General features: G+C 42.7%; 1 protein-coding gene across 1 annotated transcript in view; it reads right to left on the reverse strand.

The window, feature by feature from the left end:
• Positions 1-19,783, reverse strand: part of PARD3B (par-3 family cell polarity regulator beta) — a 933,574-nt gene that overhangs the window by 121,522 nt on the left and 792,269 nt on the right. The window contains 1 exon segment of the mRNA XM_029068763.2: positions 11,836-11,971. Coding sequence (XP_028924596.1) covers positions 11,836-11,971 — 136 coding nt within the window.

Raw genomic sequence — 19,783 nt, forward strand, 5'->3', positions numbered from 1 at the left:
GCCCATGCTCTATCGACTACGACACACTGCTTCTCTAAACCAAGTGTCCACTGCTGCCCTTTGTGATCAGTTTCTTGACTAAAAAAGCAAAAAGCTTTCATACCTACCTTGTTCAAATTTTGGTGAATCAGCTTTCACACTTAGAAACATTATAAAAATGGTACCTCCATTGAAAGGCAAATGAAATGAAGAAAATGGACTCCCCAATGTTATTTTTACATCAGAGCCAGGTATGCTGCATTAAAATTATATTTTGCAGAAGTGTTTCTTTTGGTGGAAGAGTTCCTACTCAATTCTTCTGCTATGGAATCAGCATTTCAGAATGTTTTGTGGCTCACACTTTCCTGAAGTGAATTTCAGAAAATCTTGAGTTCACATAGCTCAGGTTGAGGTCCTTCATTGCCAGTTTCCTTTACCAAAGATTGAGACTTGGTACCAATTAATGAGAATAGAATGACTCCTTGCCAAACCCACTCCCAAACTGAAAATACAAAAATACTTACCATAATTGGGTTTCGATTGGTTAATTATGCTAGGAAACCAAGTAAAGGAAGTCCATGTTCCCTGGGATCCTATTTAGCTTCTAAATTCAAAAGGCAAACATTGTTTTAGAGGGAGTTTTAATCCTCATTACAGTTAATGTGATATTTCTGCTACAGCATAAATATTAGTAATTTCGTCCTCTGTTTTTTCAAGTTTTTTTATTCCAAATGTGTTCATTTTTTCAGGACACAAATTTTGATTCAACTTTTTTTTTAACAAACCAAACTAAAATGTATCCAGTAGATTTTAAACAGTTGGGGGAGCTTTTGGAAAATCTGGAATTCATAGGCGTCCCTGCTATGGTTTCCCATACTGCATAAAATTGTCGTTTCTCCCATTGCACTAGGAGACAGGAATGTTATTTTTCAAGAAGTTGGAATTTTGGTTTTTAACCATGATCCAACACAAACGTTTGTGGTTTGGGGGTACCTAGCTTATTCTAAACTCAACATCCTGAACCTGGAATTAATTGCTCATTAAAAGCACAAAGAGGTCTTTTTTTTTTTACTATAAGTACATTCTCATTCTTTGACATATTGTGGAAAAAATAGTGTGGTTCTGAACGTTCCTTTTCTTTTCTTTTTGAGATTTAGGTCTGTATCTGAGCCAGATGTGGGTTAAACAGTCTTCCCTATTTCTAAAATATAGTCTTGTTTTAACTTTCTGGCACACCCTGTTTTCCAGGCCTTCTAGAGGAAGGCAGACAAATTCCATATTCCAACAGAAAATAGAAATAAACCAGCCACAGAAATAAATTGATAACTTTTCCTTCATTGCTCGCTTTCCTCATTTGTTGCATGTGTCTCACCAAGCTAAGGCTTATCTTCATAGTTTATGTCACAGCCATTCCTTGGAATGTTTGTTTTTCAGAATTTCCCGTCCAAAAGTGCATTCAGATTTAAGGATAGCCCTTTACTTGGATTTAATACCAGAGTGCAGCATGGTCAAGTGACAGGCCTGTGAGTCAAGGACAGGCCTGTGAGTCAGAGGACCTGGTTCTTAATGCTGGCTCTGCCGCTTGTCTGCAGTGTTACCTTGGGCAAGTCACTTAAATTCTCTATTACAGTTCCCTCATCTGCAAAATGGGGATTCAATCCCTGTTCTCCCTTCCACTTAGACTGTGAGCTCCACGTGGGATCTATCTTCTACCTACCCCAGAGCTTAGTCCAATGTTTGGCACAAAGTAAGTGCCTAACAAATGCAATCATTTATCCCAGGAAGCTAGTTTTTCAGCTGACCTTGTGCCCTGTCTGCTACTGATACAGCACTGAACAACTTTTAGTCTGGTATTTTTATAACGGCATGGCCTAGTGGAAAGAGCAAGAGCCTGGGAGTCAGAAGAACCTGGGTCCTGATCCTGGCTTTGCCAATTGCTTGCTGTGCGAGCTTGGGCAAATCACCTAACTTCTCTGTGTCTCAGTTTCCTCAACTGTATAATGGGGACAACCCGTTCTCTCTCCTACTTAGACTGGGAGCCCCATGCGGGACATGGACTGTGTCTGACCTAATTAACTTGTACCTATCCCTGTGCTTAGAACACTGTTTAACACATAGTAAGCATTTAATAAACACAGTTAAAAATGTCCCCAAACTATCTAAATTTTGTAAATTTCCACAGATAACCTTAGTATCAAATGACAAGACAGATTCACAGACAACAAGTTCTTAAAACCAAGTCAAGTCAGGCTTGCCAAACAACTGCTGAAAGGTAAGAGGAAATGGGGAAACCAAAAGCATAGAGGTCTGAGGAGAGGGTTCTAGTAAGAGTAAGATGAAGACTGAGATTCTGGATGAAAACTGAAAGTCAAATATTTCAGTCCCTCTGGACATATATCTCCACTCCTCAAAAGCCACTAATGGCTATTCTCAGCTCTCCCTAACATCATCAATGGTATTTATTGAGCACGTTCAGAGCACTGTACTAAGCACTTGGGAGAGTAAAATCAATAGAGTTGGCAGACACATTCCCTGTCCACTAGGAGCTTACACTCCAAATCGAGGATCCATATCCTTGATCTCATCCATCTCACCACCGACTGGACCAGACGCAGGAACGCTCTCCCTCCTCAAATTCGACAATGACTCTCTCGCCTCCCTTCATAGCTTTACTGAAGGCACATCTCCTCCAAGAGACCTTCCCTGACTAAGCCCCCCGTCCTCTTCTCCCACTCCCAACTGTGTCGCCCTGACTAGCTCCCTTTGTTCTTCCCCTCTCCCAGCCCCACAACACTTATCTAGCTAACTGTATTTATTTATCTCTACAAATGTCTGTCTCCCCCACTCTAGACTGTAAGCTTGTTATGGGCAGGGAATGTGCCTGTTTATTGTTGTACTGTACTCTTCCATGTGCTTAGTAAAGTGCTCTGCACACAGTAAGCGCTCAATAAATATGATTGAATGAACAAATCAATCAATCAAATGGCAATCCCTTATCCCTGGCTTCAACACTCTCTGTCAGCTCTGAGACTTACATATCTACTCTCTGTACCCACTACCCCCAAAGCTCATAAACATCGTTCCTCCCAAGCTCACTTTCTACCTTTATCTATTCTCAACTCTCTTGCCTTTGACCCTTACTTTATACTGTGCCCCAGGCCTGAAACTCTCTCCCCACCAAAATCTTCCAGACTACAGTTTGTCTCATCTTCAAAGCCCTCCTTAGATGTCACCTCTTCTGGAAAGCTTTCCCCAAATAATTCACATCACTCCAGCCCCATCAACCCAGTGGCACCCTTAGCATTTATATAGTTCATTCCTATCCTATGTTTATTTTCATTTATATAATTTATTTGCAAATTGAAGTATTCATTCAACTATTTAATCCTGGTACTTTCAGTTCTTACTCCTGCTCTCCCACTATTTCTAAATAATTTTGGCTGTCTATTCCATTAGACTGTAAACTCTTGGAGAGCAGTGATTGTGTTTCCTCTGGCCACTCTACTCGCTTAAGCTCTCAGTACCGTGCTTTGCACTCAGTAAATGCTCAGTAAAAAGCTCTGATGGCAGATGATGATGACACTGCAATCAAGAAAGGAGTGGCTCTTTTCAAGCAGAAGCTCCTGAAGGATTGGGAGGTAAGGAGACAGAAATGAAAACAGACCCAGGCACTGCAAAAAACAACCATAACAGCATCACAGAAAACTACATGTGCAAGTGTACAGTGCGGTCAAGACTGTGCGATTTCCTGGACCTTTTCAGTCACGTACCCTTCCATAGGTGAACTGTAAGCCCGTCACTGGGCAGGGATTTTCTCTATCTGTTGCCGAATTGTCCATTCCAAGCGCTTAGTACAGTGCTCTGCACATAGTAAGCACTCAATAAATACTACTGAATGAATGAATTTCACCATCACAAATACGTGATCCTCATTCTTCACTGGATGTTTCCAAGATCTACCATTCCCCTCTCATTCTTTTTTCCCCAGGTTTTCAGAGAGCTGGGGCAATTAGTGGGGAGGAGGAAGGGGTGTAGAGATCTGCTCTTTCTCTTCCTAAGAGTAAGTCCTCATTTCCCCTACTCCCTCTCCCTTCTAGTTTGCCCTTACACTTGAATTCATACTCTTCATTCAGCCCACCCTTAGCTTCACAGCAGTTATGTACAGATGAGTAATTTATTTTGTTGTCTGCCTCCCTCTAAAGACAGCAAGTTCCTTGTGGGCAGGGAATGTGTTTACCAACTCTGCTATACTATACTCTCCCAAGCATTTGGTACAGTGCTCTGCACACAGTGAGCACTCAATAAGTACAATTCATTGATTGAGTCCTAAGAGAAGGAGAATGTGCCCGGGGGAAGGAGCTTCTTGGTCTTTCTCATTTTATGCCTGATGGAGAGGGTTAAGAGTGCTTGGCTGATTGCCAGGTACAACTAGGAGAGCTGATTAGAGCTCCAAGTTTTTGTTTGCCGTTTTTAAGCATCAGACAGAAGAAATGCTGCCTAAGCCTCAGTCCTGGTTGGAAATATTCAGACTTCTTTTGTCCAATGTTTCCTTTTATTCTCTGTTCCCTTCCCTCCAGTCCAAACCACATTTATACTACTTTGCTTGAAGGAATTGTTAAGAAACTTGAGGTGGAAGGAGACTTGCTTTAGCCCAGTGAATTCCCAAATCTGTGTGAAATCTATAATACCGTCTAATGGGATATAAATCCCCAGATTTCTTCCTCACACGAGCAAATAACTACTCTCTTCCCACCCGCTGAACCTCACGAGCATGGCTACTTACCTCTTTGTAGATTTTAAGTATTTTCCCAAGTTACCCACTGAGCTTAAATGAACAAGGAGAGCATTATGAGCTCCAAATAGTCCCTGTAATTGTCAAATAAAAAAGGTACCAGTAGATCCAATCTTACGTCACAACGCGACCCTCACACTCGGCTCTTCTAATGCCAAACTACTCACTGTATGACCATCTCACCTATCTCGCTGATGACCTCTTGCAATTGAAATACGATTGAATGTATGTCCTCCCTCTGTCCTGGAACTCCCTCCTTCTTCAGATCTGATACAGGTGCCCTTCTTCAAAGCTAAAAATACTAAAATCACACCTCTTCCAAGAGGCCTTCTGTGACTAAGCCCTCATTTCCCCTATTCATCCTCCCTTCTTTGTTGCTAACACACTTGGGTCTTTACCCTTTAGGACTTTGATATTCCCCCCACCCCCAGCCCAACAACCTTTTTCTTTAAACTCTGCCATTTCCCCATTCCGTATTGTCTTTCAATATCTGTCTCCCCCATTAATAATAATTGTGGTATTCGTTAAGCTCTTACTGTGTTCCAGGCACTGTGTTAAGTGCCGGGATGGATACAGGCCGAGTGGGTTAGACACAGTCCTTGATCCCCGTGGGGCTCACAATCTCAATCCATGTTTTACAGATGAGGTAGCTGAGGCACAGAGAAATGAAGTAACTTGCCCGGGATCATACAGAAGACAAGTAGAGGAGTCAGGATTAGAACCCAGGTCCTTCTGCGTCTAGACTATATGCCCCTGGTGGGCAAAGATCATATCTACTAACTCTTCTTTATCGTACTCTCCCAAACACATACTATAGCACTCTGCCAAAGGGAAGGGGGGGCATGAATAAAGGGAACAAATCAGGGTGATGCAGAAGGGAGTGAGAAAAGAGAAATGAGGGCTTAGCCAGGGAAGGCCTCTTGGAGGAGATGTGCCTTCAATAAAGCTTTGAAGGACGGGAGAGTAATTTTCTGTCAGATTCGGAAAGGGAGAGTGTTCCAGGCCAGAGGCAGGATGTGGATGAGAGGTCGGCTGCGAGATAGATGAGACTGAGGTAGAGTGAGTAGTTTGGGATTTGAGGAGCAAAGTGTGTGGGCTGGGTTGTATTATTATTATTATTATTATTATTATATTATTATTATTGACTGTGAGAGTTGAACGACAGTATGTGAATGTGTCTACCAACTCTGTTATATTGTTGAGTACAGTGTTCTGCACACAGTAAGTGCTCAATAAATATGATTGATTGATTGAGTTGAGGATGATACCAAGGTGGTATTGAGAACTCACCTCCTCCAGGAGGTCTTCCCAGATTGATCCCCCCTTTTCCTCAGCTCCTCTTCCCCTCCCCATCGCCCCTACTCCCTCCCGCTGCTCTACCCCCTTCCTCGCCTCACAGCACTTGTGTATATTTGTATTTATGTATATATATAAACATAATTCTGTCTATTTTGATGCTATCGATGCCCATCTTGTTTTGTTTTGTTGTCTGTCTCACCCTTCTAGATTGTGAGCCCGTTGTTGGGCAGGGATTGTCTCTATCTGTTGCTGAATTGTGCTTTTCAAGTGCTTAGTACAGTGCTCTGCACACAGTAAGCGCTCAATAAATACTTTTGAATGAATGAATGGTAAACGTCTTGGCAGAGAGGGTGATGGTGTTATCAACAAAGAGGGGAAAGAGAGGAGGAGGAATGGATTTAGGAAGGAGGAGGAGATGATAAGTTTTAGACGCTTTGAATCTTGGGTGCCACTGGTGCGGATATCCTGGAAGCAAGAGGAAATATGACACTGATGAGGTGGAGAGAGGTCAAGACAAGAAAGGTAGATTTGAGAGTCATCTGCATGGAGATGGAAGCTAAAACCGCCTCTCCTCGAGATAGATGTAGGGGAACCCATAGTAAAGGAATGAGAATTGCCAGTGAATGAAACAGAGAAGGACCTGACAAAGAGGTAGGAGGAGAACCACGTGTGGGCAAAACCTAGGTCTGGTGACACTTCAAGATTTCAAAAAATCCCTTTGATTATGATGTCAACTAAAGGCCACTCACAAAAGTCATCTTTATTAGATTGAAACATGTCTCATGAGCGTTTACTGAAAGACAAAAGGTAGTGGTAATTTCCTAGCCTGCGGAGCTATGACCAAAAGTGCCTATTGAAACCATTATTTTATGTTATTACCCAGCAACTTTGAATTCTTTAGAAGATATCGAAGAGGAAACGGAAAAGAAGCACTACCGTAAGGGGATTGATGGACTGACAAGAAATGAAAGGCTTCCTCCCTAGTTCCTGCCAGTGAACCTAAGTAGTCATTTGGAAAAGTCTGAAAAAATGCACTGGAGAGGTATCATTTCTCAGGCTTCTCTGAGACAGAAATAATGTTTTTCCTTGGATTGGAAGGAAGAGGGGGAAGAGTGTCCAGGACTCAAATGCCAGGTTGGAGTAGCTCTATTGCAGAGATCCCTCCCTCATAAAAGCATGTTATTTCAGCAGCCCCTTGAGAAAGAGGAGAATCCTAAAATGACGGTCTGTCAGAAATGCTTCCACTCACTAGTGCTCTGGTCAAAGCCCAAGAAATGCCAAATTGTAAGAAAATGGAGAAATCTTTTCAATCATTAGTTCATTTGCTTGAAAGCATGCACATATAGCATTTCATAAATTCAATGATCAGTTTAGAAAACTCACAATCATCGGAGAAAAGACCATTGCCTGACTGACTTTGCAAAAGCAAACGGAACATGTCCCTGTGCATTTTGGGGCCATACCCACGCCCCAGGTTGTTTGTCTTAGGCACACCTCCCTTCCCACCATGGGACCTCACATTTATTCATTAACCAATCTTGCTTCTTTGGTTCTCACTGAATGTCGCTCAGATGGTTTGAAAACGTTCATCAATCTTTCATCTGCAGTGGAAATCTATTCCTCTCCCACTTGTCTGTCGGCTCTTCCCCCACCCTCTATTGTGTTTAGTAGCCTAGTAGATCAATCAATCAATCATACTTATTGAGCACTTACTGTATGAAGAGCACTGTACTAAGCCCTTTGGGGAGGGCAAAAAAACAATTACTGCATCAGCCTCCTTGCTGATCTCCCAACCTCTTGCCTCTCCCCACTCCAATCCATACTTCACTACGCTGTCCAGATCATTTTTCTACAGAAACACCACTACCCTCCTCAAAAATCTCTAGTGGTTGCCTATCCAACTCTGTATCAAGCAAAAACTTCTCACCATTGGCTTTAAAGCATTCTATCACCTTGCCCTCTCCTACCTTACCTTGTTTCTCTACTTCTCAACCCTTCGCTCCCTTGGTGCTAACCTTCTCATTATGCCTTGATTCCAACTGCCTCACCGCCGACCCCTGGCCCACGTCCTGCCTCTGGCCTGTAATGTCCTCCCTCCTCAAATCTGCCAGGCAATTACGCTCCCCACCTTCAAAGCCTTACCAAAGGCCCATCTCCTCTGAGAGGCTTTCCCAGACCAAGTCCCACTTTTCCTCATCTCCCACTCCCTTCTGCGTTGCCCTGACTTGTTCCTTTTGCTCTTCCCCGCTCCCAGCCCCACAGCATTTATGTACATATATGTAATATTATTGATTTGTATCAATGTCTGTTTATTTGTATTGATGTCTGTCTCCCCCCCCATAATAATAATAATGTTGGCATTTAAGTGCTTACTATGTGCACTCTTCTAAGCGCTGGGGGAGATACAAGGCTAACAGGTTGTCCCACATGGGGCTCACAGTCTTAATGCCCACATTAAAATGAGGTAACTGAGGCATAGAAAAGTTAAGTGACTTGTCCAAAGTCCCACAGGTGGCAAGTGGCGGAGCTGGGATTCGAACCCACGACTCATTGTGGGCAGGGATTGTCACGTTTATTGTTACATTGTACTTTCTCCAGCACTTAGTACAGCGCTCTTCACGGAGTAAGTGCTTAATAAATACTAATGAATGAATGAAGCAGCTTGGCCTGGGAGTCAGAGGGGCCTGGGATCTAATCCCGGCTCGGCCACTTGTCTGCTATGTGAACCTCAGCATGTCACTTCTCTGTCCCTGTAACCTCATGTGTAAAATAATGATTAAATCTGTGAGTCCAATGTGGGACAGGGACTGTGTCCAGCCCAATTACCTTGTATCTACCCCAATGCTTAGTACACTGCCTGGCACATAGTAAGTGCTTAACAAATATCAAAAATATTTTTTATTATTATTATTAACAATATCACATACACATTCCCTGCCCCCTGTGAGCGTACAGTCTAACAATGAGCTTACAGTCTAATACTCAACAAATGCTGTGGAGGATGACTTGTTTTTTACTTTTGCCAACTGATTCCTGTTTGTTCATCCTACTTCTTGACCCTTAGAGACTACCAAAATCTAGAGAAAATTCCCTCTTTTCACACAAGAAGCATTCAGTAAATAACACTACTGCTATGTGTAGTAATTGATGTAAGAAATCAATAATTCACAGCATCCCTTTTATGTATTTCAGCTTTGTGTACAGATCCTGCTTAACCCAGCTCAGATTCAGGAAGATTAAAGGTACTAGACCCCAAACCACCTTTTGTGCTTAAAAAAAACAAAACAAAACAAAAAAACCCTTTGCCTCCTGGAACAGATAACTCAGGTTCAGTAGTTCTTCCCAGGATCCAGGAAATTTCAATGTTTAATTTTCATCATTTTAATAATAATACCCCAAACAGACTCTTCATCCCCCAAGGAGCTCAAAGCACTTTGCAAATATTAGCTCACTACTCCTGCCGGGTGGGTGGGCAGGCAAGACCCACCGCATTTTACAAATACAAACACGGAGGGAGAGAGCTTAAATTGTTTGCACATTGATGGTGGAGCCAGATCTCAGTAAAAATGTCTTCTGGTTCAGGGCTTTATCCGCAATACCACCGGATTCGAGTGAAAATGTAAGAAAAACAAGTAAGTCATTTCTCAGCAAAGAACCTTCTCTTTGACAGAACCCCGCACTTCGAGAGGGATTCTTTGGCTCGAAGTCACTGCTACAGAAAATGTGACTGCACCTGGGAGTGAGCGAGAATCTCTTCCATGCTTATACACTTCCCCCATGAATGTAGACCGTGAGCCCTATTTGGGATAAGAACTGTGTCCGACCTGTTAACTTGTACCTTTTCAGTGCTTAGAACAGTGCTTGACGCGGAGTAAATGCCTATCAAGTATCACTGTTGCTATTATTATTAATAGTATTGTTATTAATACTACTACTACTAATAGTAAAATGTACAGTGTAGCTTTCTCGAGTCCTTGATATGAAGGTACGAATCGCTATGGCAGCAAATTGGGTGACTCTCTTGATTTTTTTGTATTGTTTTCGTTAAGCACTTACTAATGTGCCAAGCAACGAACTAAGTGCTGGGGTAAATACAAGTTAATCAGGTTGGACAGAGTCCCTGCCCCACACAGGGCTCACAGGGCTTTCTTCACAGAGTTAGCTACGCTGCTCATCTAAACCAGTGTTCTTGGCTTCCTAGAGTGTTTAAGATTCTGGGAGGTCGAAGTGGTGATTTTTCCCAGTTACACCCCTTCCTGTTGGCTTTTCCTACCTCCTACCACCTTCTCATATCCTCCTAACAACTTCCCAGACAGGCCAAAGCCCCAGGAAGCCTGGCTTACACAGCCATCACCTCTGACAGTGAAGCTAGAGTGGTTCCTCCCACCCCGATTTGTCTCCAGGGATCCCGTGAATCTCCCAAGCCCGATATAGCGTGGTCTAGTAGATAGGGCACGGGTCCGCCACTTACCTGCTGAGTGACCGTAGGTAAGTCACTTCACTTCTCTGGACCTCAGTTTCCTCAGCTGTCAAATGGGGATTGAGACTAGGAGTTCCACATGGGACAGGGACCGTGTCCAACCAGATTTGCTTGTATCTCCCCCAGCGCTTAGTATGGTGCCTGGCACACAGTAAGTGCTTAACAAAGACCGCAATTAACAATCATTATATTCTGAGTTTGAGGCCAACATTTCTGACGCTTTTTTCTGTTGCTTCACTTCCAGTCATCAGGCTTATTTTTCCCTGATTTATTCAGTTTTGGTTTTTTTAATTATGGTGATAGTATATCGAAACAACCCACTGCCCAGATTCCTGTACCCAAGGAATTGGGGTGTTGTGGACGCAAGGCAATCTCCATGTTCTGTTTTAAGCTCCAACCATCTGTTCTGCCCATATTAGTTTGGTACTCAAGACTGTCCCTGGGTAAATATGAGAGCAATTAAAGTGAGCTACTGTAGATTAGTGCGGTGTGATTTATGTAAACAATTTTTATAGGGTGGGAGAGCTGGAGACTGAGGAATTTCTAGGCCTGTGAAACCCAAGTGCTCATGTTAACCCGATACAGATATAAACTGGTTGGAAAACTTGAAATGTTTGTGTTGGACTCTTGAGTTCTTTAAGATGCCTCAGATAAAGGTTCCAAGCCACAAGGCGGCAATTACCATCCATGTGGCATTCACCAAAGGCTGGTCTATCCGGGTTAGCGGGGAAGGAACGAGAGGGGAATTCAAGAAACTGCCAGACATTTTGAAACACTCAGAGTTCAGAGACAGAGGTTTACTTCGATACACGGGAGAGATAAAGAGATGGCTAAACCAGATCCAAATGCTTAATTACACAGACTTCGACCTATAACTAGACTATCATAAACACTCAAGCTAATTCCATAAATACAAAGTTCTCTAGGCCCCAGCTTTCTGAGGCTTACAAGGTCCGCTTGGGGAGCAGGCTATTCAACAAGGCTGCCAGCGTGAGACTCAACGAACAGAAGGAACAAGAGGCCCTTCCCCTACAATACAGGCTCTGCCCAGCTGACTGAGTCTCACCTCCAAGGAGATTCTGGGAAATGTAGTTTCCAGTCCAGAATTGTACAAGCAAAAGTTTTCTATTTTCCCCTATGACTTTTTTGACCTCAGTCCTACCTCCAAAGGGGGCCTAAAAATTCCTTCATCCAGGCTCTTCTCATAAAACTGAAGTGTTTTTTCCCCCTTAAAGCCTTCATATTACAGAAGAATTCCAAGACCACGCCTAGACTGAGAACTTACCCAGTGCTGTTCATAATCAGAAGGTCTTGCTCTTCCTTCGTCATCTTCGTACAGAGGGAACCCGTCTCGTCTGGCCTGATGATACTCTTTTCGTAGTTTCTGTATGCGATCAGCACTTCCACTTGTTGATCGGCTACTAGAAGACAGAATGCCAACAAAGGCCTTTATTTATGTGAACAAGCAGAATCATAGAAAACAAGAGTTTTTCATTTGCTTAATGAAGGGAATGAGAATGTATCTTTTTTAAAGGAATGGGAAAAACTAAATTTTAAAGATTTGATAAGATAATTCAAACATGTGGTGAGAGAGTGCTAAACTAGCAGTAAAAATGAAACAGTTCCATGCAAGCACATTTTCAGTCTCTGAATGTCACAAAACTGAGAATAACACTGAAAAATGCTTTTTGGATGAGTCACAGAAATATGCAACTAATCTCAGGTAGTCGTTAAAAACTCATTCACTTTTCATAAGATGAGAGCTTGGCCACCTGTTAATTTGTGTAATTATCCTATTTTCTCATTTTCAGACCCCTGCTCTGCCTGACATTTTGGACCAAAGTTCAGATGTGGTTAATTTGCATGAGTCCCAGACTGGTATGAGCTGGGTAATGTTCTAACTTTCAACTCAATCAGTGGAGTTAGGATAGGGAGGGGAACTAAGGGGAACGGGAGGCTATACAGTGGAGCTGGAAAAAGAACCAGACCAGAGTGGGTGGATCACAGTGAGTGTTTTTTTCTCTTGCTGTTTGTTTCTAATTCTCCACTCTCCCAGTCTAACTTACTTCTCTTTTCTGATCTTGGTCTTGCCACCAACTTCCCGCCTTTTCAAGAACCTCCGTGGTTCATTTTCCAGTCCTAAGTTTCCCTCATCAATCATTCAGTCAAATTTACCATATTCACTGTAGCTCAATGGCTGGTTTAGATAGTTCTGTGCCACCTTTGGGCTTCCCATCAGCCCACACTTAAAGTCAAATAATCAGGGGTCACCTCAATGAGGCAGGGAAGCTGAAACCGGCAAAGGGTGATTCAAGGGGAGCGGGAGGAGAAGTAGAGAGCTTGTGGCAGGACCTATTGTGTAGCTGATTTTCCGGATAAACTTTACAGCAAAATAGATACAGAAGTAAAATGCTGAAATAGTTCATCTCTGCCTCCAGGCAGGCAAGCCCGTGTTTAAACCACTCCAGGAGGATTGCTGTTTGTCATTTTCTCTAAAAATTCCTAGAGAGGAGACTCCACTGTCCCCATGGTAGATACCATGTGGGAGGTCTCAAAATCTCTAAGACAATTTGACTGTCCTCCGAAAAGGTTATGAAGATTCTGGGACAACTTCATGATGGTGAAGCTGGCTAGGCCAGAGCCCAGGGCGCTCTCTGCCTGATTCATTCCCCGTTGCCGAGCATAGGTCTGGAAGTCGGAAGGACCTGGATTCTAACCCCGGCTCTGCCACTTTCCTGCTGTGTGACCTTGGGTAAGTCACTTCACTTCTCTGTGCCTCAGTTACCTCATCTGTAAAATGGGGATTGAGGCTGTGAGTACTATGCAGGGCAGGGACTTTGTCCAATCTGATTAGCTTGTATCTACTCCAGTGCTTAGAATAGTGCCTGTCACATAATAAGTGCTTAAGAAATACCATAAAGGTCAAGGAGGGACACATAGTTGGCCTGGCTCTGCTCTATTTGTTCTATTCACCCATGCTAGAAGATGCTGTAAGAGTCCCAGATGCAAGTATCAAAATATACTTCTGCCCCTCTGGGAAACTCCTCCAACTCTCCAATTTTTAACCATAACCAAAGTCCTACATTCAAGAATACATGAATGTCGAACGGCACCTTAGAAGTGCACACTCGAGAAGATAGGCAAAGGATTGTAAGGCATTTCCACAAATAACCCAGGCATTTGGAACCCAAATTAAATCTAAAGAAAACTTAGGTGATGTATCGGCTTGCACCAGGGAAGCTACACACACAACCAAAAATGAGCATCAGCAATGCAAAGCTTAATGCTATTCCAGATTTCTGTTACCTACGCAGCACAACTGACCAATGACGAAATAAGTAGAAAGCTGATTCAAGAATCCCTCAGGAAGTTATCAAAGAGAGTGTGGAAGCAATGTGGTATCAGGTTCTAGGCCAGACTAAAGGTCTAAAGAGCAGGAGAGCCTTCTCTACAGTTGTGAGGGGTAGAACCCACACACAGATGACACAGCCAGCTCCTTAGGCAGTTCCATCAGCAGCATTTACAAGCTACACTCAATAGCAAGTGGCAAAACAAGATCACAAAAGATGAAGTTTTGGCATGATGAAGTGGACAGAGCATGGGGCTGGGAGTCAGAAGGTCATGGGTTCTAATCCTGGCTCTGCTACTTGTCTGCTGTGTAGCCTTGACTTCCCTGTGCCTCCATTACCTCATCTGTAAAATAGGGATTAAGACTGGGAGCCCCATATGGGACAGAGACTATGTCCTACCTGATTTGCTTGTATCCTCCCCCACCCGCCTCTGGCACTTGGAACATAGTAAGTGCTTAACAAATACCATTGTTATTATTATTATTAATAATATTATCAGTCTACTAGCATCAAATTTACACTCACCTCAATATGGCTATTCTGGGTGAGACAAATAAGGAAAATGGGTGACAGCAGGATACCCTAACAACTGCTGTATGGAGAGCTGAAATTGGTAAACTGAAATCAAAGAGGGCAGAGGAAACAGTTAAGGACAAAATTTTTTAAAAAGCCTCAAACAATGATGCATCCTAATTTAGAAAACTGTGAGTCGACTGCTAAAGATAGACCAGAATGGCATACTGTTGTCAAAAAAGAGGGAGCTCTTTTGAAGAAAAGTTTCACAGGAACAAGAGAGAAGGAGACCAGAAAAAAATGCCAGGAGTTGCAAACATCAAAAATGACAACACAACAAGGACCAGCCTTTTTGTGTGCCCAAAGTGGCCAAGACTGTGGGATCTGTATGGGTCTTTTCAGTCATACAAGCACTCACATGTGAATTTTACTCTCTGGTGTCTTGGGATACAGAGGACAACTCTCTCTTTATATTAATTTACATACTATACAACTTGCACACGTCTTCTTCCTATGGCTATATGATTTTTGCAATTGTCTCTCCAGTTCTACTGTCAACTCCATTGGGCAAGGATAGGTTCTTCTTCTTCTTCTTCTATTGTGGGTTCCCCAGTGTATTGTGCGATGCTCAATTCAAACAAGACAATCAGCAAATGCTATTGATGGATTAAATGTTGGAAGATTTAACATGGTTACACACTTTTATATTTTATGTGGATTGTGCATAACACTGGTTGAAATTCAGTGGTAGATGAATGGATTATTTCACTATTTTAACAGTGCCTCGAGGTTCTTCTTACACACAAATTCTTAGGGGTACGAAGATAATAATACTTGTGGTATTTGTTATGCTCTATGTGCAAGGCACTGGGGTAGCTATACTACAATAATAATAATTATCATTATTATCGTATTTGTTAAGAGCTTACTATATCCCAGGCACTGTACTAAGTACTGGGGTGACACAGTCTAGGCCCCCACCCCTTGGATCCCTCACCTTTAATTTCCAGGACATAGCAAAACAGAAAAATACAAAATCAAATGGAGAAAACAATTGGGAGGACATTCATTCTTTCAATACTATTTATTGAGCCCTTACTATGTGCAGAGCACTGTACTAAGCGCTTGGAATGTACAACTCGGCAACAGATAGAGACAATCCATGCCCACTTATGGGCTCACAGTTTAGTCGGAGGACATCCATGTAGCATATTTATTTATCAGTCCAAACTAGTACCTCAGATTAAATTTGTAAATTATAGGTGTAGTCTTGGGGATGAGGTAGAAATCAAGCTGATTAATAGCAGTCATAGATAAGACTCAAGTCACTTATTCAGAAAATCACCCACTGCATCCAAGTGCAACTGCTAGCTGCACCCATAAATTATAACGGGGAAAATAGCAGATAAAGATCTAAAGAACGAAAAGCATACTTTTACTTCTTGGATTAAAATCACATAGAAGGATTTTTCATCCTTATTTCTTATTAAAGAACCAAGGTCTTTAAATGTAAAAACCTTGTTTCTCATAACCCTGTTTCCTGTATGTTAAAAAAGAAGTCTTTTCCTGCCTTAAAAAACAAGAAAATGGCCCACGGTCCCCTTTGAACTATAAGCGGGCAGGAGGAGCACCAGGATATTATAAAACAGTTTGGCTCACTCTTGAGTAATGTGAGATGAATATGAAGCCTGATCCAATGTTCAGGCAGCAGTTCTGAATTTCAACTTGGCTCCTGACAATTACGTGAATATATGAACCACATTCAAACTCACCAGATGAATTCAATCAACGCTGTGCAAATATCGCATACATAATCTATTAGTTTACCCCAAAGAAACCAAAGCTCTGAATTCAAACAGAATGAAGTCATCAGTAATAAAAGAAAAGAAACTGATAAGGCAATATTAAAAAAAAACCCGGGATTTTTCCCACATTTGTGGTGAAAAATCATAGTCTAACTGCAAGCCATTTCCCCACATGCCTATATATTCATAAATTAAGGTATATGGATTTGATCAGATTGCAGTTCTCAAGTCGAGGAAACAATGCACGAAAACAAATTCAGCTGTTTAGGATTCAGAGTATCCCCTATGGCTTGCAGGAACATGACTATTTACCCTGCAAAGAAACTCAGCTTGAGAACATGAGAAAAAACCCAAAAGCTATAAAACCATCTGAGGGCAAAACACATTATCTTCTCACTCTCTGTGCTGACAAGAAGCATTTTCTCTCATATGGAAATTCTCTGGATGAGAGATGTGGGTCATAGGCCTCTAGTGATAAACTTGGACTTCCAACTTACTGACACTTTGTCTTCTCTCATGATGCGGGTCTCTCCGCGTTTCTATTTCCAGGAATTCAGCAGCTCTTCTAGAGGCTGAATAGGTTAGAAAATGAAACTGTGGGCTGGAGATTTGGAAATTTCCCTGTTTAGTTATTTACCCTAGACATTTACCTACATCAGTTTGTCACCCTACAGATGAAATTGTGCACGTTTCTGGTATGGAACTGCAAAAGAGAATCTCAGTTTCCATTTTGTGATTATAATGTATAATTGCAGAGGTTCAAAGGGGAAAGTGAAATCATTCTGTTTCTTGCCTTCTATGTGTAACAGAGAGGGGAATTTCTACCAATTTACAGATGCAGGATGCAAGGAAAGAATTCGGGTTTTCTTTGGGTGGTATGTTACAAGTCCCGCATTAGCCGAGAGTGACTCACATTTGGGGGCTAGGATTATAATTGATTTATATATTATCCTGCTTACCATATTCATTCATTCATTCATTCAATAGTATTTATTGAGCGCTTACTATGTGCAGAGCACTGTACTAAGCGCTTGGAATGAACAAGTCGGCATAAAAAGGGAGGTTAATGAACTAATATCGGCCAAGTGCTTTGACTCCTTCCTATATCAATAGAAACTCATGTGGTTCATTCTTCTTTTAGATTTTTGATACATTTAAATTTGAATTGCTTTAATTCAAGCAGACAGTCGGCGGTCAATCATAACTACTGAAGGCTTACTGTGTGCAGGGCACTGTATTAAGCGCTTGGGAGAGTACAATATAACAAGTCAGTCAATCATATTTATTGAGTGCTTACCATGTACAGAGCACTGTACTAAGTGCTTGGGAGATTACAATATAACAGCCACATCTCCTGCCCAAAATGAGCTTAAATATAAAAGACATATTCTCTGACCACAACAAGCTAACAGTCTAGAGGGGGAGAGAGACATTAATATAAATAAATAAATTAAGGATATGTACATAAGTGCTGTGGACTGAGACGGGGGATGAATAAAGGGAGCAAATCGGGGTGATGCAGAAGGGAGGGGAAGAAAAGGAAAAGCAGGACCTCTTGAAGAAGACATGCTTTCAGTAAGGATTTGAACAGGAGAGAGTCTGTCAGACAAAATGGAACCACAAACTAGTAGGATATTAGTGACTTCTTAACTCCCGATATTGTTATATTATCAAGTGGATGGTGACATGGCCCAGTCTACAGAATATCTGGGCAGAGAATGTGTCTGTTATATTGTATTCTCCCAAGCATCTAGTGCAGTGCTCTGCACACATTAACCACTCAATACATGATATGGATTGACTGACGAGAGATCCGATGGCCTAACTGTGACCCAGTCCAGTTGAAGAAACGCTCCCTCTTGGGGGTTGGGGCTATGAGAGGATGAAGGAGTAAGAGCAGGGGAGAGGCAGGAAAAAAGGAAGAGAGCTAGAAGGGGTAAGCAGGCTAGATCAATCGATCAATGGAATTTATCGAGCACTTACTATATGCAGAGCCCTGTATTAAGTGTTTGAGAGAGTACAATAAATAGAGTAGGTAAACATGATCCTTGCCCGCAAGGAGTTTACAATCTAGCTGAGGGGAGGAGGTGCTACAGTAGAAAGAGGAAGGAAGGAAATGGAGAGAAACAAGGGGTAAAGGAGGAGATGGAGGGTGAGAGGAGGAAAGGGCAAGAGGGGAAGAAGAGGAGGAAAGTCAAGGTGCTCACCATCACCGCCATAAGGACCTCTTATGCTCACTGGGTTCTGGGGCTCTGTGGGTGGGAAAGGTTTCCCTCCCTCACACCTGCCATGTCCATGTCTGTTTTGCCCCAGCCAGTGTGGGCAAAACTCCTGGAATGAGGCTGGGCAGAAAAGCCTGGGGGCCCTCCTCTGGTGTAAAGCTTGCCGGGCTGCAGCTCCGGCACCGGCTCCAATGCTGGCTGGGCTGAGGTAGCGTCAGGGGCCGGGAGGAGAAACCAACAAGAGCTGTGGCCCCGGGGGCTTTAAACTGGAACAATGGCTCCAGGGTTCCAACCCCACCTTGCTCCTGGAGCACCCCCAGACTACTTGGGTGGGCTGGGGATGGGGGTGAGGAGGGTGATGACTTGCTTTCGCAGGGCTTCGCAGTCGGAACCCTGGGAGGCTGAGGAAAGCAGACATAGCTCTTCCTCCTCTTTCTCCTCCTCCTCCTGCAGGCGAGGGGCAAGAGGTGTAGCCAACATCACCTGGGGTCCCTTTGTAGGTCTAAGGGTGGGACAGTCTAATCTGTCCAAAATACAACTTTGCCCCCACCTCACTCGCTCCCAATCCCATGGGGATAATGGCTCCCTTCACCCTCTCGGAGTTGGCTTTTCTGCCTAGCATCAACTTTCTTTTCAAATTTGCTGTTATCTTCAGCTTATGGCCCATTCTGACTGCTAGACCTTTTTACCCATATTTATGTTTTTCTTGTCATTTCCTCTCAGATTAGTGTGATTTGATTTTCGCCAACATCAATATATATTGAGCAGCTGCTATGGGCAGAGCACTTTACTAGGTGCTGAGAGGGATTACAGAAGAAATATAAAACACGGTCCCTGACCTTGCAGTTTACCGTCTATCGGGAGAAGCAGGATGAAACCTGAACATGCAATCAGATAAAAAAAAATACAAGAACCAGAGCATAAGGCTTAAAGATTATAACTAGCAGAAATACACATTCACACTCACGGGCAGACGAGATTCAAGTGATCGGATTTTCTGAAGCTCAAAGTCAGACGGAAGGAGGGATTTCTAAGGGCTGGGCTTCCAAGGGGAGGGTCTGGCGGTACATGATTAGGGAAAGGAGAAAAATGGGAGAGAGACAGAGAGAGAGAGAGAGAGAGAGAGAGAAGTCACGGGGAGAAAGGAACATTCTAGTAGAACTGTTGACCACTTTCCTTTTATGATGGGCCAGGAAAAGAAATCAAATCTTCCTAGTATTAAATATAAGCATTAAAGAGTTCTTAGAAATGCACTCAGTATCATTAATTCAAAAGTGTTTTAGATTTACTGAAAACTGTAACCTGCAGCATTTACATTGATACCTCAAGCTACTTAACATTTC

Source organism: Ornithorhynchus anatinus, chromosome 7, assembly GCF_004115215.2.
Source record: "Ornithorhynchus anatinus isolate Pmale09 chromosome 7, mOrnAna1.pri.v4, whole genome shotgun sequence".
Classification (NCBI taxonomy): Eukaryota; Metazoa; Chordata; class Mammalia; order Monotremata; family Ornithorhynchidae; genus Ornithorhynchus; species Ornithorhynchus anatinus.